We start from the raw sequence: 26,619 nt of genomic DNA, 5'->3' as shown, positions 1-26,619 counted from the left end.
GGAGAAACAAGAGGGCTGGCTCCAGAGAAGGCTGGGGGTTGTTGGTGATAAGGAAGTGAACATCTTCCGACCAAGATGCTCCAGCCCTTTGTCCTTCTGCTCCCTTTTCTGGTTCTCCCAGCTCTGGCTTATTCAGCTGAGATCAGGCCAGGAGGTCTGCCTCTTTGACACTGACCAGGATGTCCCAGTCTAGAACTATGGAGACAGCTGCCTTCTGCTTTGTTTCCTCCAAACCTGCTTTTTTGGAGAGACGAAGAACCTGTCTCGCTTCCCAGCCAAAGGAAGCCATAAACCACAAGAAGAGGCGGCAGATTACAGCTGTTTTCCCTCATTGCCTTCCTTCACAAACACCTCTGGAGTCCTCAGGATGCTGCTCCCAGTGGAATTGGGGATTTGGAAGTGTTGATGGGGCCTGGGGGTCTTATTATTCCTTGGCTGCGAGTGACAAGATCTGATTTCCAGTAGGAAACAGCTGAGAAACCTACCCCAGGATTACTTCATCCATCCATGGCAGAGACAGACTTTACAGGTGGGACTCTGGAGCAGTTTCAAGAGTCCTGTTTCAGGGACTCCTAACAGCAAATCTGGGGCTTTGGGAAAAGCTTGGGCTTCTGGAAGGCAAGAAGGCTGGGTCCCAGCCTGCTCAGATGGAGGCAAGGCATGAAGAAACAGGAGACAAACGGACCTGATCCCAAAGAGATAACACCAGGCCCAGGGTGACCTCAAGTGGAACATCTGACTGTGAAGGCGCCATGCCTTCGTGTGGAGATTGCTCCCAGCACTTGACTTCTGCTAGAAGCTTATCCATGATTTGCTGGTCATGCAGCTGTTCCTGATAGCGGACATTGTATCTCTGAACTAGGGCTGTAAACCCTCAGCTAAGCACTGGGTGGCAGCAAAGAGGTACAGAAAACTCGTGCAGCCATCTAGCATCATCCAGATGTTTGCTGTGCTGATCTGGTAGCTCTTGAGTTGGACCGGACTGAGCGTCGTCCATATTCCACTCTAGTGTTTTTATGAGAGGGGCCAAGGTTGGTTTTCAGGAGACCATGAGTTCAAGTCCCGCCTTAGCCATGAAAGCTAGCTGATTTATTACTAAAAACCCACGTCCAGGATTCTTTTCAACTAATGGTCAGCACCTGCTTGGAGTTAGATAAGGTCAACAGAATTCAAGAGAGGTTAGACTTAGTCACTGGAGGTTTTTAAAAAGAGACTGGACAGACACTTGTATGAAATGGTATAGGATCTCCTGCTTGAGTAGGGGGCTGGACTAGAAGATCTCCAAGGTCCCTTCCAGCTCTATTCTGATTCTGATTTGTTTGCTTGTGACTAAGTAGGGATACTAGGCGGATCCCTCTTTTTGCGCCACCCCCAAGTTCTGCCACTTTCTCCTACATAAGGATAGATGGATGGAGAGATAGACAGCTAGAGAGAGATATTGGATGGATGGTGTCAGGCATGAAAGGCAGGTCCACATGCAAAGATCCAATTAAATTGTTTTATTGCTAAAAGTCTAGGCACAGGAATCTTCTCAACTGTTTGGAGTTAGATGAGGCTCAAAGGAATTCAGGGAAGGTGGGGCTTCGTCCACTTGCAGCTATGTAGGGATTTTAGGCTGATCCCTTTTCTCGCTCCACCCCCCCCCCCCCCAGGCTCTGCCACTCCTTCCCCCACAGAAACCCTGGACTAGATGATGCTTCGGGTGGGTCCCTTCCAAGTGTACAGTTCTATGCTTCTAGGCCAGCTTTCCTCAACTTGACCCATCCGAAATCTAGGGTTAAATTGAAGGAAAATTACCCAACACTTCTGGAAGACCACGCTGGAGAAAAACCTCTCCCAGTTGCTGATCTGTGTCTAATTTCATTCAAGATGTTGTAATTTACTTGGCGGTCTTCCAACCAGGAAAGGGGTGCCTCCCTGGCCCCCAGATAGGTTTTGCTGCTTTCTGATTTAGGTATCCATCATCAGGTATGTTGGCACTGCATAAATTTTGCTGCAGGTTGGCTCCTAAACCCCCAAAGCAGTGCTGGGGTCTAGGAAGGCAGATCCAGGAAAAGAAAAAAAACATTCCTTCAAACGATCCAGGAGGCCGACTCTTTTTAAAATCTTTTTATAGCTGGTTCTTTATTTTAATTAGTTCTTCTTAATTGTTATTGCTACGATTTTACTGGTTTTATTTGCTTCCCTCAGATGTGGCCCGTTTAGAGAACAAGCAGCGGAAAAGCTGGCTGGGCAGCACCCAAGAAATAAAACGCAACTGACACTGCATTTAGACAAACGCCTGCTTGCAATTCGATCCGCCTGAACTCAGCAACACAACCGCCTTGAAACGCCACGACTTTCTCCTCCTTCCATTAGCAAGCCCCGAGTATCTCCTTTCTGCAGCTCAAAAGGAGGAATTGCTCACAATTCCTGACCTGGATCAGAAGACGGCTCCTTGCAAAGGTCACCCCCACACTTTCAAAGGGATTGCCCAAGGCCACAGCCAGAGGTTGACTCAAAGGCTCAGTCCCAGCCCTGGGAACTGTGGCTTTCAGGGGCATCCTGCAACCTTGGGGGCAATGGGTGGAAGGAGCAATGGATGGAAACTATTCAGGGAGAGAAGGAACCTGGAACCAAGGAGAAACTTCCTGACAGTGCAACAGTGCAAAGCAACGGAGGTGTTGGGTGTTTGGAAAACAGGGATTTCTGAGTGGCAGAAGGCCGGGGTGGGGGGGGAATTTGGGGGTAGGTGGGGGTGGGGAGGGTGCCTGGCAAAGAGACCTCTTGAACATAGCCGAGTTGGAATATTGTTGGAACACCTGGAATATTATGTTCCAAATATTGTGAATGTGGCATCCAGTTTTGATTGCCACACTATAAAAAAGGTGTTGAGACTCTGGAAAAAATGCAGAGAAGAGCAACTGAGATGATGAGGGGACTGGAGGCTAAAACATATGAAGAACAATTGCAGGAACTGGGTATGTCTAGTTTGATGAAGAGAAGGATTAGGGGAGACAGGATAGCAGCCTTCCAACATCTCAGGGGCTGCCACAAAGAAGAGGGGGGTCAAGCTATTCTCCAAAGCACCTGAAGGCAGGACAAGAAGCAACGGGTGGAAACTAATCAAGGAGAGAAGCAACCTAGAACTTAGGAGGAATTTCCTGACAGTGAGAACAATTAATTGGTGACCTTCAGAAATTGTGGGTGCTCCAATCCTGGAGGTTTTCAAGAAGACATTGGACAACCTTTTGTCCGGAATGGTATAGTTAGTATCTCCTGTCTGAGCAGGGGGCTGGACTAGAAGACCTCCAAGGTCCCTTCCCACCCCGTTATTCAGTAATTTCTGCTTGCACAGAGACAGAAAAAGGACCAGGGTCCCCAGTTTTTCTTCTTCCACCAGAGATGATGTGGGCTCTGCGTGTCATTACTTTTTATATGGGCATTAAAAGGAACCGCCAGTACCGGATTGCAGCATTTAGGGAAAGCGTAGGAGATCTGCTGAGTCCTGTCCAAGAAATGGACCTGCTGGTGTGGTGGTTTTGCCACTCGGCCTCCTCGGGGTCACCCTACAGCTGAGCCTGGTGTGGTGGGGCTCAGAGGTCTGGAAATGTTCTTAGTGACATAGGACTAGTGTGCTTCCTCCTTCCCCTCTTCCTTTTGTTTTGTTGTTGTTGTTGTTCATTTAATTTCTGTAAAAATTCCTCCCCTGGGTAGTTTTGATTGTGAGTTGTTTTGCAGTCTGCCGCTCTTGTCACTTCATAAAAATGAACACACACACACACACACACACACACACACACACACACATCTCCACTACAGCTACCCTACAACAAAAAAGGAGTCCAGGAAAAGAAAATATTCATTTTTGAAGAGCTAAATTAATCTCTTGTCACACCAAGGCGCCTAATGCAGAAGGAGGCAGGGAAAAAACGCTTCCCTTTTGCTAGGGTTGAAAAAGAAAGGGACTGATGGGAGCCCGGCCTGGGTCAAAGGGAGGCCCAGATGTGCGAGAAAAGCCTGCTGTTGGAGGGAAATGTTCCTGCGAGGCCACGGTGGGGGTCAGAACACATCTGGCCCACCATGAATTGTGTCTTCTTTTAAACAATCGATGTTTGGAAACGCATAAACTAACATGGTCTGGAACTTTACGACTGGCCCATTTTGGAGGGGGAGAAAAGGCCGGATGTTTGAAACGGAGACAAAAGATTTGGTGCATGTGGGAGTGGAGAAAAAAACCCTCCCATCTAGCCCAACAGCACTGCAAGTGCCGAGTTCAAATCTCCCCTTCAACAATTCCTCTCCTTAACCTGCAAAGGGAGGGGTCACATCCATCGTGCAGGGAAAGGAAACGACAAAACTATTTTATAGAAGCGGAAAGAAATTAGCCGTGCCAACTCTAAATCTTCTGAATGGCCAAACTGCCCACCTGATCCACGCCAGGCTGTAATTCAATCCAGAAGTTCCTGCCAGAAGCCAGACCATAAAAATCCGGCAAAAGGTGTCTCACTTTATTGCTTAATTCCTTCATCTGCCCTCTCATTGCCATACCGGCTGGGAATTGCACCTGTGCTGGCCGCCTTGAATTATTTGCACAAATAACGAAGGCAGGATAGAAATAAACAAATAAGTAAATAGGCAGGCAAGTAAGTAAATAATACATACATACATAGAGGTAGTCCTTGGCTTACGACCACAATTGAGCCCAACCCACCTCACAGAGGAGTTGTGGGGAAAATAGGAAGAGGAAGGACTATTAAGTAGACTTGCAGCCTTGAGTTACTGATAAAGTAATAAAGGCAGGAGTTTAGATGGCTGAACCCTGGTTTTAAAACAAGGTAGAAACAATACCTTTAGTCCTCGACTTCACAATCGAAATAGAGCCCAACATTTCTGTTCTTAAGGGAGACATTTGTTAAGTGAGTTTTTCCTCATTTTATGGCCTTTCTTGCCATGGATTGTTAAGTGAATCACTGCAGTCGCTAAGTTAGTAAGTGAATAACCTGGTTGTGACGTGAATCTGGCTTCCTCATTGATTTGGCTCGTCAGAAGGTTGCAAAAGGGGGTCACATGACCCCCGGACACAGCAACGGTCATAAATATGAGTCAGTTGTCCAAGCGTCTGAATTTTGATCCCATGGTCTTGGGGATGCTGCAGTGGTGGTGTGAAAAACAGTCAGAAGTCACATTATTCGGTGCCATTGTAACTTTGACCAGTCACTAAATGGACTGTTGTAAGTCGAGGACTACCTGTACAACAGATGAAGCAGCCAGGAAGATGGACCCTGAGTCACCCAACTAGGACCCGGGCTCAAGCACAGCCTCGGGGCCCCAGGATGGTAACACAACCAGCAGCTCTTCCAGGCCCTGTGAGTAGGAAAGGCTGCAGCTTGGCTGGGCTTTCCTCCCATTGGCAGGACCGGCTTCCAAGTTCCTACACAAACGACTGAGCTATTAAACTGATTTATTCCTCTTCTCCTGGAAGCCCAGGCCCTGGGTTTCTCTGAAAGGTGGGGCGGAACACTCTTAAAAAGAAGAAAAAGAAAATAAAATAAACCCAGGATCTGTCATAAATCATAACTGCAGGATTCTGGGGGAAAGGCAGCTATGTGAAACGGAACAAAGCCACTATATTTTTGTAACCTTTCTTTTTTAAAGCAGAAGGGAATAACAGAGCTGGAAGGGGCCTTGGAGGTCATCTAGTCCAACCCCCTGCTCAGGCAGGAAACCCTACACATCCCAGACAAGTGGCTGTCCAGTCTCTTCTTAAAAGCCTCCAGTGATGGAGCACCCACGACTTCTGGAGGCAAAACGTCAAAAGCAAAACAAGCAAGGGAGGAAAGATACCGTAGACCAGGGGTGTCAAACTCAAGGGCCGGGGGCCGTATTCGGCCTGCGGGGTGCTTAGATCTGGCCTGTGGGGCCACCCTGGAAACAGTGAAGGACCGGCCTGTGGTCCGGGAAAACGGAGCTCGGATGGGCTGTGTGAGGGTTGCAGGAGGCTGTCCCAGCCGAAAACGGAGCTCACGAGCCCCATTTTGCTGGCAGAGCGCTTGGGCCACCACAGGCGCCCCCTACACGAGTGACATCAAGCTGGCCACGCCCACCCTGGCCACGCCCACCTCAGCCCCCAAGGTCAAACACAACCCTGATGTGGCCCTCAATGAAATTGAGTTTGGCATCCCTGCCATAGACTCCTTTCACGACCATGAATCGGAGAGACACAGGAGGACCCAAAGAAACTGTCACGATGGGGGGGGAGGGGGATCCTTCCCATCGTCCATCCAGTCCTACTTGGAAGTAAGCAAGGAGCAGGATAGTGTGGGAAAATGGCAGTTGTGATCCTTTAATCGGACGGAGGTCCCCAAAAGCACAATGTGTGAGACACGGCTACAAATTCCACAAACAACTGAATGAAAGGGACAACGAAGAGAAGAACTCGAGGGCGAGATGATAGCGGGGTTCCAATATTTGAGGGGCTGCCCCAAAGAAGAGGGGGGAGGGTGTCAACCTATTCTCCAAAGCCCCTGAAGGCAGGACAAGAAGCAACGGATGGAAACTAATCAAGGAGAGAAGCAACCTGGAACTAAGGAGAAATTTCCCGACACTGAGAACAATCAATCATTGGAATGAGTTGCCTTCAGAAGTTGTGGCTGCTCCATCACTGAAGGCTTTTAAAGACGAGATAGGACAACTATTTGTCTGGCATGGTAGAGGATCTCCTGCTCGAGTAAGGGGTTGGCTAGAAGACCTCCGAGGTCCCTTTCAACCCTATGATTCTACATTCTCTCTGCAAGCTGCAAAGTTTTAACAGAAGTTAGAAGCCGAAGAAGCTCCTTCGATGAGAAGCGGCATACTTTAAAATAACCCCACCCTTAAGTCCAGTTGCCTTTAAAATAAAAGCATCTTTGTTTTTAGGCTCCACTGTTGAATAACTTCCCTGCTCTCCCTGACTAGAGAGATTATGGAAGGTTTGCCAATAATTAATTTTGTCTGGGCTGAGCATCTGCCGTGATGTGCAACGCTTCTCTCCCAGCCGCCCTCTGTCGGTCTCTCTACACCGCACTGACTTCTTCGGCCGTCTTGCCCTAAGCAAAGGACGATCCATGTTACCGTAGTAGGAACGAGCCCTCCTCAGACCCACCTGCCCCACATTTTGCTCCGAACCAAAGGAAAGAGCTCTGGAGTCGAGTTTTCACAGATGCCTCTGGCTGCCTTCCAGAAATGCTTTGCAAAGCAAACAGTCTTGTGAGAAAATGTTTACAGCAACTTTGCAAAATTCTTGATCTCTTAATTGGGAATAATCCCTGCTACTTGTCAAACACACGGCTCCTCCCGCAGACGTTTCATTCATTGTACGGTGACGGAGAGGGGCTCTGGCTCTGGGGGCGGGCAGTCTCATTAATTTTAACCACAAATGGGGCAGGAGGGAGGGGGAGAAATGACTAAGAAGCAAGCAGAACCATGAAAGTATGGGAGGTCACCAGCTACCGTGCTCTGCACCCAAGGACGTGTTTTGGTATGTGCCACCCATAAGTCTCCAACCTGATGCCCTCCAGACACGAGATCACAATTCCTACTCTTGAAATCTCCGATATAGCTAGTCCTCGTTTAGCAATCACAACGAAGTGGTTAAGGGGAGCCGTCACTAAGTGAAACTGATGGTGCTCATGATCTGACTTCAGTTGCCCTTTGCTTCACGGACCGGGGAAGTTTGTAAAAGTGAGGATTGGTGGTGAAGTTCTCTTTCATCGCTACTGTGACTTTGTCATCACTAAATGAATCACTCAATGAGGTTGTAAATTGAGGACTACCTGTAAAAGTTTTTACCGACTGGCTGACTTTTTTTTTTAAGCTATACTTTCAAATGCTGGATGCTGATATAAATATACATGTATAGTGTGTGTGTAAACAACTCAGAGCTTCTGTACCAGAGACAAATTCCTTCTGTATCTAATCACATTCAGCCAGATAAAGTACAGTATTGTATGTATTGTATTGCATTCTATTCTATTTTCTATTTTCTATTTTCTATTTTCTATTTTCTATTTTCTATTTTCTATTTTCTATTTTCTATATCCTATATTCTATTCTTCATTCCATTATTCTATTCTATTCCTGTTCTGTCCTGTTCTGTCCTGTTCTGTCCTGTTCTGTTCTGTTCTGTTCTGTTCTATTCTATCCTCTCCTCTCCTCTCCTCTCCTCTCCTCTCCTCTCCTCTCCTCTCCTCTCCTCTCCTCTTCCCTCCTATCCTCTCCTTTTTTCTTCCAAGCAGCTAAAATATTCCAGGATGTTGTGACTGTTTTCCACTCTAAGAAGGTTCTTCTAAATAAATATATATAATCCTGGCCTAAAAGCCGCGCTCCTGAGTCCAGGTCCTTGGAAATGTATCTCATTGCTCAAGTGCCTTATTCTTGCTGAGTGGGTTCAACGTCTTCTTCCGCACAAGCCCACTTGACATTTCAAAGGCAAAGACCACTCCTGGTGGGGTTCTTCCTGGTGGGGTCTTTTAACCAAAGGCCAGAGAGCAGAGCTAAGTACTCACCTACTTGAGATTGGAAATGTGGGGGGTGGGTGGGTGGGGGTGGAGGCTTCCAAGCTGACCTTCCCCCTGAAATGCTAGCTTTCGATCTGTGTGTGCACACACAAGCATGCACGCATGTAGGAAGAAATGGTCACGCGCAGAAAAAACCTTGCAGAAGAAGGGATGGGTCCAGGGCCTGGTGACCCCCACAGGACAGCTCAAGAAGAAGAAGCTTTTGAGTTTAGCTTTGCTGTTGGTCTACTTGTTTATCTATCTATATCTATATCTATATCATCTACATTTCTCTCTCTCTCTCTCTCTCTCTCTCTCTCTCTCTCTCTCTCTCTCTCTCTCTCTCTCTCTCTCTCTCTCTCTCTCTCTCTCTCCATTGAAATAGCCAACACTCTGGAAGATAGGCTGAAGATACAGAAAGATCTTGACAGACTTGAACAATTGGGCACTATCTAACAAAATGAAATTCAACAGTGAAAAAAGTAAGGCTCCACATTTAGGCATGAAAAAAAAAATGCACAGGTACCGTATATGGGTACTTTGCTCAATAGCAGTAACTGTGAGAGGGATCTTGGAGTCCTAGTGGAAATATGAGCCAGCTGTGTGCAGCAGCTGCCAAAAAAGCCAACATAGTTCTGGGCTGCATAAACAGAGGGATAGAATCAAGATCCCGTGAAGTGTTAATATCATTTTATAAGGCCTTGGTAAGGCCACACTTGGAATATTGCATTCAGTTTTGGTTGCCACGATGTAAAAAAAGATGTGGAGACTCTAGAAAGAGTGCAGAGAAGCGCAACAAAGAGGATTAGGGGCCTGGAGGCTAAAACATATGAAGAACGGTTGCAGGAACTGGGTATGTCTAGTTTAATGAAAAGGAGGACCAGGGATGACATGATAGCGGTGTTCCAATATCTCAGAGTTGCCACAAAGAAGAGGGAGTCAAGCTATTCTCCAAAGCACCTGAGGGTAGGATCTTGGAGGTCTTCTAGTTCAACCCCCTGCTTAGGCAGGAGACCCTACATCACTTCAGACAAATGGTTGTCCAATCTCTTCTTAAAAATTTCCAGTGTTGGAGCATTCACAACTTCTGGAGGCAAGTTGTTCCACTGATTAATTGTTTTCACTGTCAGGAAATTTCTCCTTAGTTCAAGGTTGCTTCTCTCCTTGATTAGTTTCCACCCATTGCTTCTTGTCCTGCCCTCAGGTGCTTTGGAGAATAAAAGAAAAAGAAGCTTTCTTTCCGCAGGTTGCAAAAGGACATTTTTTTTTCTGCTGTGGATGTGAACTGATCGGTTTTATACCCACCTTTCTATTCAGGGGAGCAGAGATCAGCCTACAGATGTCTCTGAGCATGGACAGAGGGTGGACCAAGCCCAGCTCTGAGGGAGGGGAGCTCCTTCTCCCTCTTGCATCTTTAACAGGAGCATCTTCTGAAAGGGCCCAACTGCAGATCATAAATTCAGGGTAGCACAGGGGCCCTTAGATCAGATGTTCATAATCTATGGTGCCCCCACTGACCCCGGGGACAGCCCCCTCCTCATTAAAAAATATCTTTCTACGCACAAAATAAAATATATAGACATAGACTGTCTTACAAAGGAAACCAGGGATGCTCAAATGCAATCGATAACCCATATTTAATATAGTAATATATGTGTATCTTTATTAATCCATTAAATCAGGGGCAAGGCAATAAATACGTTTAAAATGTATGCGGATTAAAATTAAAAAAAATTGGAGTCTAGAGGAAATAAATTGCTTTGCTGGGCGGTATTCGTTATTGAATGGAAGGCTAAATTTCTGTTAGAGCAGTGTTTCTCAACCTTGGTAGCTTGAAGATGGGTGGACTTCAACTCCCAGAATCCCCCAGCCAGCGCTGCTGGCTGGGGGATTCTGGGAGTTGAAGTCCCCCTATCTTCAAGCTACCAAGGTTGAGAGACACTGCGTTAGAGGTTAATGAAAATAAATCTGTCCACCTGGCCAGGTGCCCCAACAAGGTCCTTCATTTCCAATGCTATTTACCTCCCGCCTCTCTGCTTTCAGGGGAGAAAACCTAATTATTATTTAAAGGTGAGTTAATTCAGCCAAGGAGTTGGATCAATAACGGTAGAATTACTCTGTTAAAAATGGAGAAATCCACCGGCCTGGTAGAAGGCATGACTTCTCCTGGGGTGGACGCACACACTCAATTACGGATTCTGAGTAGCAGAAAAAGCAAAGAGCGAGAGGAGACATGGATGGAGGAGAACAAAGACCGCAGGAAGAAATGGTGACCTGTCCATCTCCTGCTTTTCACTTTTGCTCAAGAAGGCTGACAAGTACCAGATGAGCTTCTGGCTGGGGATTATGGAGGTTCAAATGTGCAGGTATTCCAAGTGTGCCTTATAAAGTGGTATTAACACCTCACCTGATCTTGATTCTATCTCTCTCTTAATGCTACTTAAAACTGCGTTGGCTTTTTTGGCAGCTGCCGCACACGGCTGGCTCCTATTGAAGGGATTGTCCACTAGGACTCCAAGGTCCCTCTCACGACTATTCAGCCAGGAACCACCTCTGCTGTACCTGTACCCATTTGGTTTTTCTTGGGTTTGGCTAGTCTAGTGAAGAGAAGATCTAAGGGGGACCTGATAGCAGTCTTCCAATATTTAAGGGGTTGCCACAAAGAAGAGGGGCTCAACCTCAAGGAGAGAAGCAACCTAGAACTAAGGAGAAATTTCCTGACAGTGAGAACAATCAACCAGTGGAACAACTTGCCTCCAGAAGTTGTGAATGCTCCATCACTGGAAGTTTTTAAGAAGAGATTGAACAACCATTTGTCTGAAGTGGTGTAGGGTTTCCTGCCTAAGCAGGGGGTTGGACTAGAAGGCCTCCAAGTTCCCTTCCAACCCTGTTATTCTGTATTCAGTTGGCAGGCAATGCTGTGAGGACACTAAATCCAGCGAGCTTCTGCACCAGAAGGGACCATCTGGTGCTGCACAAGTCCTTACAGGGAGTCTTTCTCTTACAAAAGTTCATTTAGTGACCATTTGAAGTTACAACGGCATTGAAAAAACGTGAATTACGACCATTTTTCACACTTATGACCGTTGAAGCGTCTCCGAGGTCATGTGATCAGAATTTGGCCACTTGGCAACTGAGTCAGATTTATGACGGTCGCAGGGTCACGTGATCAGTCTTTGCAACCTTCTGACAACGGGGAAGCTAGGTTCACTTAAGAACCGTGTCACTAACAAATGCAACAATTCACTTAACAACCGTGGCAAGAACGGACGTAAAAAGAGGGAAAACTCAACCGTTGTCTCACTTAGCAACGTAGATTTGGGGCCCAAATTGTGGCCGTCGTCTTCCCATCCAAGGAACTCGATCTTTGCAAGCCTCCCTGCATTTCTCCAGGACCCCACCTGAGTCTTTTTCTAGCGGCTTCTGCCCCTCTTCCTTTCCCATGATTTGAAACACATTGTTTTAATCTGCCTGTCCCTATTAATCTCTTATTCATTATTACTTATTGTTATTGCCGTTTATTAATTTTACGATCTACGGCTGGCTTCTGCCGCCTCTTTGGACAGAGGGAGGGAGAGGCCCCGTTCCAGCTGCTCCTCTGCAATTCCTGGGGCCAAGGCTGATTGTTAAGAATTATGACAATGCCGGATGACACATTAAATAAAACGCGGTAAAAACTGCGATAATAAAGCAGGCTGAAGCCTATTGAAATAAATAGTTGGAGACAGTTATTTACACCAATCCATGCAGCCTGGCTAATTTGTTATCTTCAGCCAGGGCGCTGCACCAATAAATAACAATAACCCCCAAGAAACATAATTTCCTCCCGTCACTTTTCTGCAACAGACGCCTGGAAAGATCTGCCTCTCTCTCTCTCTCTCTCACACCACACACCTGTGGTGCAGTGGCCATGCCGAAGACCCTGGTTACCGCGAGGAGCTCAGTGAGACATTTTGATTTCTCCTCCCTATATAAGAAACTTCTAGAAGTTTAGAGCTCATTTTCAACCTGTCTGCTTGGGTTTGTTTGTTTATTAAAAACCTTGCTTGGTGAATAAAGGTAGCTTTAAAGTTTTTCCAGCTGTGAAAGTTTCAAAAAGTTTTGATTCCCATTTCAAAATCATTTGCCAGCCGGCGAAGGTCATGGTCTCGCAGTCTCTTTTTAAAAATACCTTTTTTTAATTAGTTTATCAAACTATAAAATACAAAGAGAAATTAATATTAATTAATAATAAGGTCTAGAAATGGCTAGTATGTACTGCTGTCTAAAAATACTACAAAGTTGAGTTTATAACGTTGTTACCTTCTGGGCTAAAGAGAGTTGGAATTTTTTGCCTTTTTCTTTCTATTTCCTTCTTTCTGCTTCCTCTTTTTTCCCTCCCCGTCCCCAAAGTTTCCTATTGCTTTTTAAAACTTCTCTTTGTATTTTATACTTCGATAAACTAATAAAAATGGTATTTTTAAACACGGCCATGAGGTCCTGGGGCCAGGCAGGTTTTGCTTAAAATTGTGGCGTTGTCGTTTGGTTGTTGGGACCTTCTGCACAGAACCCAGGACTGAGTACAGATAGTCCTCGACTTATGACCACAATTGTTTTGGGGAAGGTCTCCCCAGAACCCAGCATTGGGTACAGGTAGTCCTCGATTTATGTCCACAATTTGGCACCAGAATCTCCTTTGCTAAGCGGTCTTTAAGTGAGTCGTGCCTTATTTATTTATTTATTTATTTATTTATTTATTTATTTATTTATTTATTTATTTATTCATTCATTCATTCATTTAGTTAGTTAGTTAGTTAGTTAGTTAGTTAGTTAGTTAGTTAGTTAGTTAGCTAGTTAGATCAATGGCCCCAGGCCTGCTGGAAGAGCCAGGTCTTCACCGCTTTTCGGAAGGCCAGTAGGGTGGGGATGGTCCGGACCTCAGGAGGTAACTGGTTCCAGAGAGCCGGGGCAGCCACAGAGAAGACCCTCCCCCACGGGCCTGCCAGCCGACATTGTTTACCACCTTTTGTGCTGCAGTCTTTAAGTGAACCACTGTGGTTGTTAAATGAATCACATGGTTGTTAAGTGAATCCAGCTTCTCCTTTACTTGACAGAAGCCCCCTGGGAATAGCATTTATGGGACACCCCCCCTCCCCCCCAGGACAATGCAATCATTTTAAAACACTCAAAATTTGATCACATGCTGGTGGGGGCGCTCTTCTGGTCCTAAGCGTGAGGACTGGTCACAAGTCCCTTGTTTCAGGACCGCCATAACTCTGAACAGTTGTTGAATGGCTGGTCCTGTATCGAGGACTATCTATCATGTGGGAAATGGACACCCTTGGGCTGTCGTTAAGGAGCAACCGGCATTTTGAGATTGGGGTATTTTGCTGGGTGGGTATTTGTTTCTCCAGTCATGCTTTCTTCCATCCTTCCATCCTTCCCTTTTTCTCCCTCCCTCCCTCCCTCCCTCTCTGTGCTTCAGCTACAAATAAAGCTTGGAATTCCTTCGTCTGCTGGAGAGCTCTTTGTCTCTGGATCCAGAAGAACCAGTCCCTGCCCTGGCAGTTGGCAGAACGGCTGCGCCCACCGTCCCAAACACCCCAAAGCCTGAGAAGCAGAGAGGCCTCTTGTTTGGGGGGTGGGGTGGGGTGGGGGAGAGAGACGAGGAGGAGGAGGAGGAGGAGGAAGAAGAGGAGACCCTGACCACTCACCTTGCTGGCTGTGCTTCTGAGCGTAGACTACCACCATGGCGGCGAACACCACACAGCAGGCTGCGGGCACGGGGGAAGCCATCTGGGGAGACAAAGAGACACGGAAGCCGGGGGTCAGCCTCGTGGGCACAGCAGAAGGGAGGAGGAGGAAAGAGGGGCACCACGGGCATCCCCAGGGTGGATGTGGACCACGGAGTGAGAGGGAAGGGCTAGGCCCGTGATGGCGAATCTATGGCACGTTTGCCACAGGTGGCACACGGAGCCATATCTGTGGGCACGTGAACGCTGCCCTAGCTAAGCTCCAGGGCACATGCACGGGCCGGTTAGCTGATTTTCGGGCCTTCTGGGCCCAACGGAAGTCAGGAAATGGACCGTTTCCTGCCTCCGGAGGGCCTTGGGGGGGAAGGCCATTTTCGCCCTCCCCAGGCTCCAAAAAAGCCTCTGGAGCCTGGGGAGGGCAAAAAAATGGGCCTTCCGGGCCCACCGGAACCTTTTTGCCATTGCGTGCCAAAAGCGAGGGGAGCGTGGGGGGTTGCATGCACATGCATGGGGGTGGAGGCAGGGCGTGGGGGGGACATTGAATTATGGGTGTGGGCACGCATGTGTGCGACCCCCCCTACTCCCCCCGCTTTTGGCACGCAACGGCAAAAAGGTTAGCCATCCCTGGGCTAGGCAAAGGAGGATGGGTCCTTTTTCCTCTTCATAGAAGGATTCCAGTCCTTATGAAAAAGGCAAAAGCAGGGGGACCCCCCCCCCCAGGTGGGTGGCACCTTCCTTCCTTCCTTCCTTCCTTCCTTCCTTCCTTCCTTCCTTTCTCTTTTTCTTTCCTTCCTTCCTTCCCTTCTTCCTCTTCCTCCCTCCCTCCCTTTCCTTCCTTCCTTCCCTTCCTTCTTCATTTTCCTCCCTTTTCCTTCCTTCCTCCCTCCCTCCCTCCTCACCGTGGTGCCTTGGGGCAGCTAATAAGAAACTAAAACCAGAAAGCAGCTCTAATTAAAAGAAGAGATTGCAATCAGTGTCCATCAATGAACCCGTGTCAGGGGTCCAGCGAGATCATCCATCTGGAATCAATAAGAAACAACAACCAAGCAAGAGGGTGAACCAACCAGGATCATCTCACCGCCCAGCCCATGGGCCTGAGGGGCAACCAGCTTTTGGTCTTTCTGAAAGTCCAAGTGGATCCGGTCTGGAGCATCCAGAGCTGGGGGTGGGGATGGGGGGGTGGGATGCTGACCCACAAGGCAGCCGCCATGGCACAGAGGGTAGCTGACCATAGAGTTGCAGACCAAAAGGTCCCAGAGGGCAGTTGTGTATCTTGAGTCACCTAATGGGCTCAATTCGAATCCTGGGCACATGATACAAGCCACAGTCTTATTCCCATGCATCATTAAATTTACACAAATGGAATGAATCATATTATCGGCCTCCTGCCAAATCTTGCAACATGCAGGGGCTCATAATAATAAAACGCAGAGAGAAAATAGTATAAATAAAGAAAAAAACAGTGTAATGATGAATATACCGTGCTAATAATTCCAGGTGCCCATTCAACCCTGGGCAACATCAGCCACAAACCTGAAAATTAATCCCTTCTTCAATCTTCACCCTAGGGGACCAGAGTTGAGCCAGTCTACCTTCTACAGCAGGATTCCTCAACGTCGGCCACTTTAACACGGGTGGACTCCAACTCCCAGAATTCCCCAGCCAGCGTGGGTGGACTTCCACTCCCAGAACTCTGCTGGCTGGGATTCCCCTCTCTCAGCATTTGGAGGTCTAGTTGAGTGTTTTCTCAACCATGGCAAGTTTGAGATGGGTGGACTTCAACTCCCAGAATGCCCAAGCCAGCAAGCCTGGCTGGGACATTCTGGGAGTTGAAGTCCACACATCTTAAAGTGGCCAACATTGAGGAACAGTAGTCTAGAGGAACTTGTTCCATAGGTGGAGGGCCCCACTTCACTTCCAGGGCCCCATCAATCTCAATCCCAGGGCCCCCGGAGATACGGAGGATCCCGGATCTGCGCACTTTCCGCCGTGCTCTTAAGACCCTCTTATTTCAGCAAGCTGGCCTGGCCTAATTTTTTCTCCCCTTTCTTTTAAATTTTTAAACTGAAATTTTAATTTGTTTTTAAATTATTGGGATTTTAAATTGTTGTGGGCTAAATTATTTAATTTGGTTTTAAATTGTTTCTAACTTTTGTACTTCTGTATTTTATCCTGTGCCTGTTCACCGCCCTGAGTCCTTCGGGAGTAGGGCGGTATACAAATTTAATAAAACAAACAAACAAACAATTCTCACATATAATGAACCCCAAGATCTTCAATTGAGAAGAGCACCCCAGATGGTTGATTCTCACTAGAGGAGAGACTCCTGGAGATACTCGAGGGCTTTCAGGGTTAAATCCAACTACTGAAATGGACACAGGAATCCACCAAGCACCAAGCACCGTGCCTGCAATGCAAGACGCCATAAGGCTGTTCTTTTCTATCAGTCTCAAAGACAGCACCAGGTGGTATGGCTGAGGCATATGATATAATTCAGTGTGGGTCTGTCTCTTTCCCCCTCCCACAATTCCAAGTGGACGCAACACACTAGGTCCACCCAAAGGGCCAAAGATCACTTTACATAATGCTTTGGTTCTCACAATCTACGGTAAAACTGTGCACCAGGAGGCCTAAAATTATTTGTGGCACCTCCAAAATGCATCTTGCAATTCCAGAACCACGTCATCACCATATTTTCCCCTTCTTTTGGGGATCCAGGCATCAGAAATTTATTTTTTATTCCCTTGGGTTCACCCTCCTTCACAGGAATAACACCCCATACGGCACATGATTCAAAACCATCGTCTGATCCGCCCAAGAAAGAACATAAGGAAAGAGTGAGGTATCCTCCGTGACAGCACCCTTCCTACATCCAATCATGATCTTAATGATGCCACTTGATCAGCCCCCACTTGGAATCCTGCATCCAGTTTTGGTGGCAACGATATAAAAAAGATGCTGAGACTCTGGAAAGAGTGCAGAGAAGAGCAACAAAGAGGATGAGGGGACGGGAGGCTAAACTGTATGAAGAATGGTTGCAGGAACTGAGTATGAAGTTTCCAAAAGTATCTCTAGTATAACGAAGAGTACTAGGGGTGACATGTTAGTAGTCTTCCCAATTCTGAGGGGCTGCCACAAAGAAGAGGGGGGTCAAAGCACCAGAAGGCAGGACGAGAAAGAATGGATGGAAGCTAACCAAGGAGAAGAGCAACCTGGAACTAAGGAGAAATTTCCTAACAGTGAGGACAATTAATTAATGGAATGACTTGTCTCCAGATGTTGTGGATGCTCCAACATTTTTAAAGAAGAGATTGGACAACCATTTGTCTGAAAGGACATAAGGTCTCCTGCCTGAGTGGGGGGCTGAACTAGAAGACCTCCAAGATCCCTTCCAACTCTGCTGTTCTGTTCTGATAACTCTGCTCCTTCTGTGACACCTTTGGAGGGGATGTTGCAGGAGACACGATCCACCTCTTTTTAAGCCTCACCTCCATGGCCATCTGGGTAGCGGACTTTATTCTGGTAAAGAACAAGATAGGACCTGGGTCCACACAGACAGGACAGCTGTTTATTATCTGCTGGGGATTTGATTGAGGGACATAAAGCAAAGGAACATCTGGATAGGCAGGAGCCAGGAGGAGAAATGAGGGGATGGATCTTTGCATTATTAAAAGGGGTTTTTCCCCCTGATGGACTGACTCAACTTTTCCCCAGCTAGAGCACTCAAGGGGGTCTGGGGAGGACGAGAAAGTAGACCAGGGGTCTCCAACCTCAGCCACTATAAGATGTGTGGCCTTCAACTCCCAGAATTCCCCAGCCAGCCATGCTGTTTTGTATGTGTACACACACAGAACGCACAAAAACTAGGCCGAGCTTCAATCACATCATGCTGGCTACCTTTGATTTTGTTCCCTGCACCCTGGTGTGCATATATCTTGCTTAGACAGGCCTACCTGGGAGAGATGGCAGATTCAGTTCCAGACCGCTGCAATAAAGCAAATATTGCAATAAAGTCAGTCACGCACATTTTGGGGTTTCCTGGTGCATATAAAAGTTACATTTACGCTGTCCTGTAGTCTGTTAAAGGTGCAGGAGCATTACATGTGACGCAAAAATGTACATACCTTAATTAAAAGAAAAACTACTTTATTGCTAAAAAAACTACTAAGCTGATGTTTCAAGGGATTGTAACCTTCCAGGCTGGTGGAGTTTCTTGTAAAAAATGCAATATCTGCAAAGCACAATAAAGCTAGGTGGGTCTGTATTAAGAAGAGAATTTGGGACTTTGCTGACCGCTTCCGATTCCTGCAATGAAAACCACCAGTGAGACGCGTACCACAAGTTTCTCCCCATTGCTATTTCGTGTCCATATGAAAGCAGGGTGGGTGGTCAGGAAGCCTTTTAGAGAGAGGCTTCATCAATCCACTTGGAAGACTGGGTCCAGTTTTGGTTGCCACGATAGAAAAAAAGATGTTGAGACTCTGGAAAGAGTGCAGAGAAGAGCAACAAAGAGGATGAGGGGACCGGAGGCTCAAACATACGACGAATGGTTGCTGGAATTGGGAACGTCTAGTTTAATGAAAAGAAGGACTAGAGGGGACACGATAGCAGTCTTCCAATATTTGAGGGGCTGCCCCAAAGAAGAGGGGGTCAACCTCTTCTCCAAAGCCCCTGAGGGTAGGACAAGAAGCAATGGATGGAAACTAATCTAGGAGAGAAGCAACCTGGAACGAAGGAGAAATTTCCTGTCAGTTTTGAATAATTAACTAGTGGAACAGACGTTGCCTTCAGAAGTTGTGGGTGCTCCATCACTGGAGGCTTTGAAAGAAGAGATTGGACAACCTTTTGTCTAGAATGGTATAGGATCTCCTGCTTGAGCAGGGGGTTGGACTAGAAGACCTCCAAGGTCCCGTCCAACTCAGTTATTGTGTTACTCTGTTATAATCTACTGGAGAACAGGGAGTCCTTGAGTTATGAGCTTGCCCATTATGGTCGTAAGTCATAATGGTCTTAAAACCAATTGGTCATTTTTGCAGTGATTGTTAGTGCAAGCAGGGTTTTCGTTAAGCAAACGCAGCGGTCATAAGTGTGAATCCATTGTTTGCTATGGTCTTGACTTTGCTGAAAAGCTGAGATAAGTGCTGGTTTTCAGCAGAACTGTCATAAAATGTGGTCATATGACCTCAGGATGCTGCAAACAACAGTAAAGCTTGCCTTTTTTCAAGAGGCAACCGGACTTTCTGGTTTTTCTTTGAAGATGTTTCGCTTCTCATCCAAGAAGCTTCCTCAGCTCTGACCTTGTAACTTCAGCTCTGAGTTACAAGTCCCCTTTTTCAGGTAGGTCGTAATTTCAGTCATTAAAAGCAACTGATTGTAAGTTGAAAACAGCCTGTTCTACCTCTCCTTTAATGCTCCATCCACAAAGCACACTAAAAATAGAGCAATTTTATTTGTGGGTGGATGGTTCTCTGGAATGGAAATGGGGGGGGGGCTTGTCTACTCTCCCTCCCTCCCCCCAAATTTGTGTAGCCTGAGGATACTGCAAAAGATGCCAAGGTTGTTGGAGGTTCAAAGAATCTCTATGGTCAAGAGCAGCTATGGCCAATTTGGGGTTGTTGGTTCTTCTTCTCTTAGATCTAGTGACTTGCAGCATCCTCTACACTCATTTATCACAGTTGTGCTGATATAACACAAAAAAGTTGCTTGATTGTAGCAGGACAAAAATCAAATAAATAAATAACACAATGAGGAGAGGTTCATAACAGCTCAGCAAAGACTAGGAGACCGTAGAAGGTGCCATAAATCACAGGCAGGGACAGCTGAAGTACCACACTTCACACACTGGCAATCTCACATTGACACAATAGTAAAGCATCTGAAGGCAAGGCAAGAGAGAGCCTTGGTGGCGCAGCAGACTAAAGTGCTGTTAAATAGCACCAGCTGCCTGCAATTACTGCAAGTTCAAATCTCACCAGGCTCAAGGTTGACTCAGCCTTCCATCCTTCTGAGGTAGGTAAAACGAGGACCCGGTTTGTGGGGGCAATAAGCTGACTTTGTATAAAATAGAACACCGCTTGGGGGGGCCAAAGCCCTACTAAGCAGGTATATACAAAAGTATGAAGGCTATTGCTTAACGCATTGTAAGCCGCCCTGAGTTTCTGGAGAAGGGCGGCATATAAATCGAACCAATAAATAAATAAATAAATAAATAAATAAATAAATAAATAAATAAATGATGGAAACTTGTCAAAGAGAGTTCCAGCCAATCTAGAACTAAGGAGAAAATTCCAAATAGTGAAAATGATAGATCATTGGAATGGATTGGCTCCAGAAGTTTTGGGTGCTCCATCATGGGGAGTTTTCAAGAAGAGACTGGACAAACATTTGTCTGGAATAGTAGAGCTCAATAACTTGACCAGGAGATTGGACTAGAAGACCTCCAAGATCCCTTCCAGACATTCTGTTCTGTTCCGTTCTACTCCATTCCATTCTATTAACATACAATGAACGGTTGCAGGAACTGGGCATGGCTAGTCTAGTGAAGAGAAGGACCAGGGGAGACATGTAACCTTGTTGCTGGTATCCTTAAGATTTATATTGACTGTTTCCCTATGACTATCATTAAGTGATATGATATGATTCTTATGATTCTTGACGAATGTATCTTTTCTTTTATGTACACCAAGAGCGTATGCACCAAGACAAATTCCTTGTGTGTCCAATCACAATTGGCCAATAAAGAATTCTTTCTATCTATCTATCTATCTATCATCTATCTATCTATCTATCTATCTATCTATCTATCTATCTATCTATCTATCTATCTATCTATCTACCTACCTACCTACCTACCTACCTACCTACCTACCTACCTACCTAGCTACCTGAGGGCCTGCCACAGAGAGGAGGGGGTCAAGCTATTTTTCAAGGCACCCGAAAGTCAGACAAGGAACAATGGATGGAAACGGATCAAGGAGAGATTCAACCTGGAAATAAAAAGAAATTTCCTGACAGTGAGAACCATCAACCCATGGAACAGAAGTTGCCTTCCGAAGTTGTGGGAGCTTCATCCCTGGAGGCTTTCAAGAAGAGGCTTGACTGCCATCTGTCAGAAATGGTTTAGGGTCTCCTGCTTGGGTGGGGGGTTGGACTAGATGACCTACAAGGTCCCTTCCAACCCTGTTAATCTGTTAATGTTCTATGTGTTTAGAGTTGTCCTTGTGGTTTTGCTCAAGATGCCCGACTGATGCAGAGTGTAGCATCCTGGTTGCTAAGAGAGACACCTGGCCAGGAGCATCTTTGCAGCATCTGTGCCAGCTGCCAATTTATTATTTATTTATTTATTATTCCAATTTATATACCGCCCTTCTCCCGAAGGACTCAGAATGCGCGAGCTGATTCTTTTCTATTTTTAAACATAAATTCCAATGACTTAAAAATAAAGCCCAAAGGAAACAGGAGGCATAACACTAAAAACAAGAAGGAAAAAAGAGAAAGGAGAGAAACCTAGCAAACAGCCGAGTTTTAAAATCTGCATTAAACCTTGAACCAGCCAGAATAGCATTGATCAGCCTTCTGATTATGCAGAAAGGGAACACGCATCATTGATCCCGGATTGTAAATCAGTTTGGCATGGTTTTTCCACAGCAATCCCCCCCCCCCCAATGCTGGCTCAATAGATCAATAGTTTTTCATAGACTGTTAGATTCCAAATTTTAGGTATATAATTCAGAATCACATTTGCATTCTCAAACCTATTACGTTCCCTCAAAACTATATCAATCAATTTAGGAATATTAAATGGAAACAGGATGACAGTGAGTCAGACACTTCTGCAAATTTTAAGCTTCAAATATACTGTAATGTAGAAGATTATATTAATTTTTTTTTTTTTAATTTGATTTATATGCCGCCCTTCTCCGGAGACTCAGGGCGGCTTACAATGCGTTAAGCAATAGCCTTCATACTTTTGTATATTTATACAAAGTCAGCTTATTGCCCCCACAAACTGGGTCCTCATTTCACCTACCTTAGAAAGGATGGAAGGCTGAGTCAACCTTGAGCCTGGGGAGATTCGAACTAGCAGTAATTGCAGGCAGCTGAATGATAATAACAGGGTGCGTAGACCACTGTACTATCAAGGCTCTTCTACAATTCTTCTACAATGTATTCGAGATGGTCAGTGAGAGCAGGCATCCGAATTTCATTTTTTAAACGTGTGCCAGTGTGTTCAGAGAAAAAAGTGACAATAAATGTTATCTTATCATCTCATCTCGTCTTATGTCTTCAATATTTAATTCTCTATTAGAAGAAATACCCGAGGACAAAATTCAAAACTTTGCTTTTGATATTAAAAATTGCCAGGGATCTTATTCTGAATGGATCATTTTTGTCACTTCAGACTTGATAGATTATTATTATTATTATTATTATTATTATTATTATTATTATTATTATTTAATTTGATTTATATGCCGCCCTTCTCCAGAGACTCAGGGCGGCTTACAGTGTGCTCAGCAATAGCCTTCATCCTTTTGTATATTTATACAAAGTCAGCTTATTGCCCCCACAATCTGGGTCCTCATTTCACCTACCTTAGAAAGGATGGAAGGCTGAGTCAACCTTGAGCCTTGGCGAGATTCGAACCTGCAGTAATTGCAGGTTCGAATCAATAATTGCAGGCAGCTGGTCTTAATAACCAGCTTAATAACAGGGTGCCTTAGACCACTGTACTACCAAGGCTCCTACCAAGGCTCCAAATTTTGTTAGATTTGGAGACCAACCAACAAGCCAGATGACTCTGTGGTGGCTTAAATCTGAAGACAGGAAACAATAAAATAGAAAAAAAATGTAGAAAAACACAACCCACAAAAAACCCCCTCAAAAAATGACCATCAGGGCCTCAGCAATGACTCCACCGCCTGGCCTGTGAGCTAAAACAGGTCTTCCAGGATCAAGCAAAGGGTGGAAAAGACACGAATCTTTGGGGAGGAAAGTTATTCCAGAAGATGGGCAGCATGACAGAGAAGATGACTTAGAAAATGAAGGCCATCAGGGAGGTCAACCAACTGGAGTTTCTCAGCGTTTTCTTGAATGTGTCTCTCTTCCCATCTAAGCAGCTTCTTCAGTTCTGAAGAAGTGAAGAAACTTCTTGGATGAGAAGCGAAACATTTTCAAAGAAAGTCCAGTTGCCTTTTGGAAAAAAAGCACCTTTGGGACAGCCATGGCCAGGGTGACTGAGAAGTTCCACAGACTTCATCAGGGTTCATCCCTGCTCCCAATGACTCAAACTGCAGAGGGACAACTAGTGAAGTTGTATGGGTGTCACATCACTCAGAGCAGACTGATGCTGCTCTGGATGCCCACATAAATGCTGGCTTCAGGGATCAGCAAACTATGAAGCTTTGGAGGTTGACCCCCTGGCATCTGAGGCAGCCACAAGGATGACTAGATGGCCAGCATCCGAGCCCCAGTCAATCGCTGATCCTAAACCTCTGTCAGGTTGAGTGAAAACTCCTTTGCGGTCTGTACGAAGGAGGAATGGTCCACAAATGGCTCATCAAATAGATAGATGGGCAGACTGTAATCTGCTAGAAGAAGCTAAAATGAAGAGGCAGAAGCCAGAAACTCCTCAACCAGGGCCAGTGAGAACCACGATGTCAACTGTGAACAGGGAACAACCAAGGCTAACAAGAGAAGGACCAAGTCTCCATTGGCTTGGAAAGGCAGCAGAGAAGAGTCCAGAATTTAAATGAGTCTTTTTTCAAATTTGGGCCTTTTAAGATGGACTTCAACTCCCAGGATTCCCCAGACTAGGGAATTCTGGGAATGAATAATAGCATAAAGAGTTGGAAGGGACTTTGTAGGTCATCTAGTCCAACCCCCCGCCCACGCCCATTTCTGACAGATGGAAGTCCAGTCTTTTCTTGAAAGCCTTCAGGGATGAAGCTCCCACAACTCCTGAAGGCAAGGCCTTCTGCTGATTAGAATAACAGAGTTGGAAGGGACCTTGGAGGTCATCTAGTCCAACCCCACACCCAAGCAGGAGATCCTACACCATTTCTGACAGATGGCAATCCAGTTTCTTCCTGAAAGCTTCTGGTGAGGAAGCTCCCACAATTTCCGGAGGCAACTTCTGTTCCATGGGTTGATGGTTCTCCCTGTCAGGAAATTCCTCCTTATTTCCAGGTTGAATCTCTCCTTGTTTAGTTTCCATCCATTATTCCTTGCCTGGCCTTTGGGTGCTTTGGAAAACAGCTTGACCCCCTTCATCCTCTCTCTGGCAACCCCTCAAATATTGGAAGATGCTCTCATGTCTCCCCTGGTCCTTCTCTTCACTGGACTAAGTCATGCCCAGTTCCTGCAATCGTTCTTTGAAGATGACACATTTTAAAAAGGCTAAATTTGAAAAACACTGGTTTAATCCCTAGCGCAATATTTCTTAACCTTGGTTACTTTAATATACACCTATGGAATCTGACTCCCAGAATTTCCCAGACAGCAAATTGGAAAAGGAAGCTGGCTGGGGAATTCTGGGAGTTGAAGTCCATACATCTTAAAGCTGTCATGGTTGGGAAAGGTAGCGTATAAGCCTTGCTTCCTGGGTCCTGCACTAGATAAATCACCTGGGTAGATAAAACCTCCTTCTTTTCTTCAATAAAGAAACTAATTTAGCTCAATCAACCCTGTGAGCCGCCAGCAGAGTAAGCCAAGTCTTGAATAAGGGATTAAGTGTCTGGAGAACTGAGATTCACAGCCACGGCTAGAGTGCAGCCTGGCATCACCCACACCTGCTGGGGTCCCCCCCTCCACATCAAGACCACAACACTTTCATCCATAAAGACATTTGTGTCGATGAAAGCAATCTGTTGCTATGGAAGAAGAAATCCCACTTCATTCTAAGAGGCTGGTGGGCCCTTAAAATCAGACTCCCATCCCAGCATGTGATTTTCTAGCCACTCAAGAAGGATGGCAGGAGAAAAACCAACTCAGAATAACAGAACAACAGGGTTGGAAGGGACCTTGGAGGTCTTCTAGTCCAACCCCCTACTCAAGCAGGAGACCCTATGCCATTTCAGATAAATGGTTGTCCAATCTCTTCTTAAAAACTTCCAGTGTTGGAGCATTTACAACTTCTGGAGGCAAGTTGTTCCACTAATTAATTGTTCTAAGTGTCAGGAAATTTCTCCTTAGTTTTAAGTTGCTTCTCTCCTTGATCAGTTTCCATCCGTTGCTTCTTGTCCTGCCTTCAGGGCCTTTGGAGAATAGCTTGACCCCCTTCCTCCTCTCTGTGGCAGGCAGCCCCTCAAATATTGGAAGATGCTATCCTGTCTCCCCTGGTCCTTCTCTTCACTAGACTAGCCATGCCCAGTTCCTGCAGCCATTCACCGTCTGTTTGAGCCTCCAGTCCCCTAATCATCCTGGCTGCTCTTCTCTGCACCCTTTCCAGAGTCTCAACATCTTTTTATATTGTGGCAATCAAAACTGGATGCCATATTCACAACATTTGGAACATAATATTCCAAGTATTCCAACAGTATTCCAACTTGGCTACGTTCAAGCGGACTTCGACAGGCACCCTCCCCACCCCCACCCCCACTCCCCCCTGGCCCGCTGCCACTCGGAGATCCCTGTTTTCCAAACACCCAACGCCTCCGTTGCTTTGATTGAAAATGTCACCTTGCTTTGGCGAAGCAGCTGAAATGAAACACCTCGCGTCTAAATGTTTTACTTCCTGTCAATTTGTAGCACTTTAAATTGCTTTTACTGGCTCATTTTAAAAATAATCTTCCCGACTTATTCAGAATAAAACAACTGGCATAATTGCAAGCCCAAATACAGGAGACAGGAGTCCCACCGATACAGACAGAGGGGGTTTTAAGACACCGGGGTGGGGGAATTGGCATGCTGGCATAAGGCTGGAACGGAGCACTCAAAATCAGTTAAAACAACACCTATTCCAATTCACACAAAGAGGAGAGCAGTCTGAACTAGAAGGAGGAGTTAAATGTGTCATCTGTTTGGCATCACTGCATTGCCACAAGAGATCAAAGTTCAGGCTTCCTTCAATTCCATTGACCCTTATTTACAGTGGCATCAATTTAGTTTTGATTGTTATTTGACTAGATACTTGTGTAGTTTTGTTCTTCAGTTGCTAAGTCATATCTGAATCTTCACAACCCATGCCAGGCTCCCCATCCTCCACTGTCTCCTGGAGTTTGCCCAAGTTCATGTCTGTTGCCTCGATGAAACTTCTAACCATCTCGTCCTCTGCCGTCCTCCTCTCCTTTCCCCTTCCCAACATCCAGGTCTTCTCCAAGGAATCCTCTCTTCTCATTGGGCTAAGTATTTATTTATTTATTTATTTATTT

General features: G+C 45.9%; 1 protein-coding gene across 2 annotated transcripts in view; it reads right to left on the bottom strand.

Moving 5' to 3' along the window:
* CNTFR (ciliary neurotrophic factor receptor) overlaps positions 1 to 26,619 on the bottom strand; it is a 298,801-nt gene that overhangs the window by 98,923 nt on the left and 173,259 nt on the right. For both annotated transcript variants that reach the window (XM_070936027.1, XM_070936026.1), the window contains one exon: positions 14,210 to 14,291. In XM_070936027.1, the coding sequence (XP_070792128.1) occupies positions 14,210 to 14,291 (82 nt within the window). The remainder of the gene's footprint in view (positions 1 to 14,209; positions 14,292 to 26,619) is intronic.

The sequence above is a fragment of the Pituophis catenifer genome, unplaced genomic scaffold (genome assembly GCF_029215685.1).
Source record: "Pituophis catenifer annectens isolate HBS135680 unplaced genomic scaffold, rPitCat1.0.hap2 SCAF_2, whole genome shotgun sequence".
Taxonomy (NCBI): Eukaryota; Metazoa; Chordata; class Lepidosauria; order Squamata; family Colubridae; genus Pituophis; species Pituophis catenifer.
This window is presented reverse-complemented; position numbering and strand designations above follow the sequence as displayed.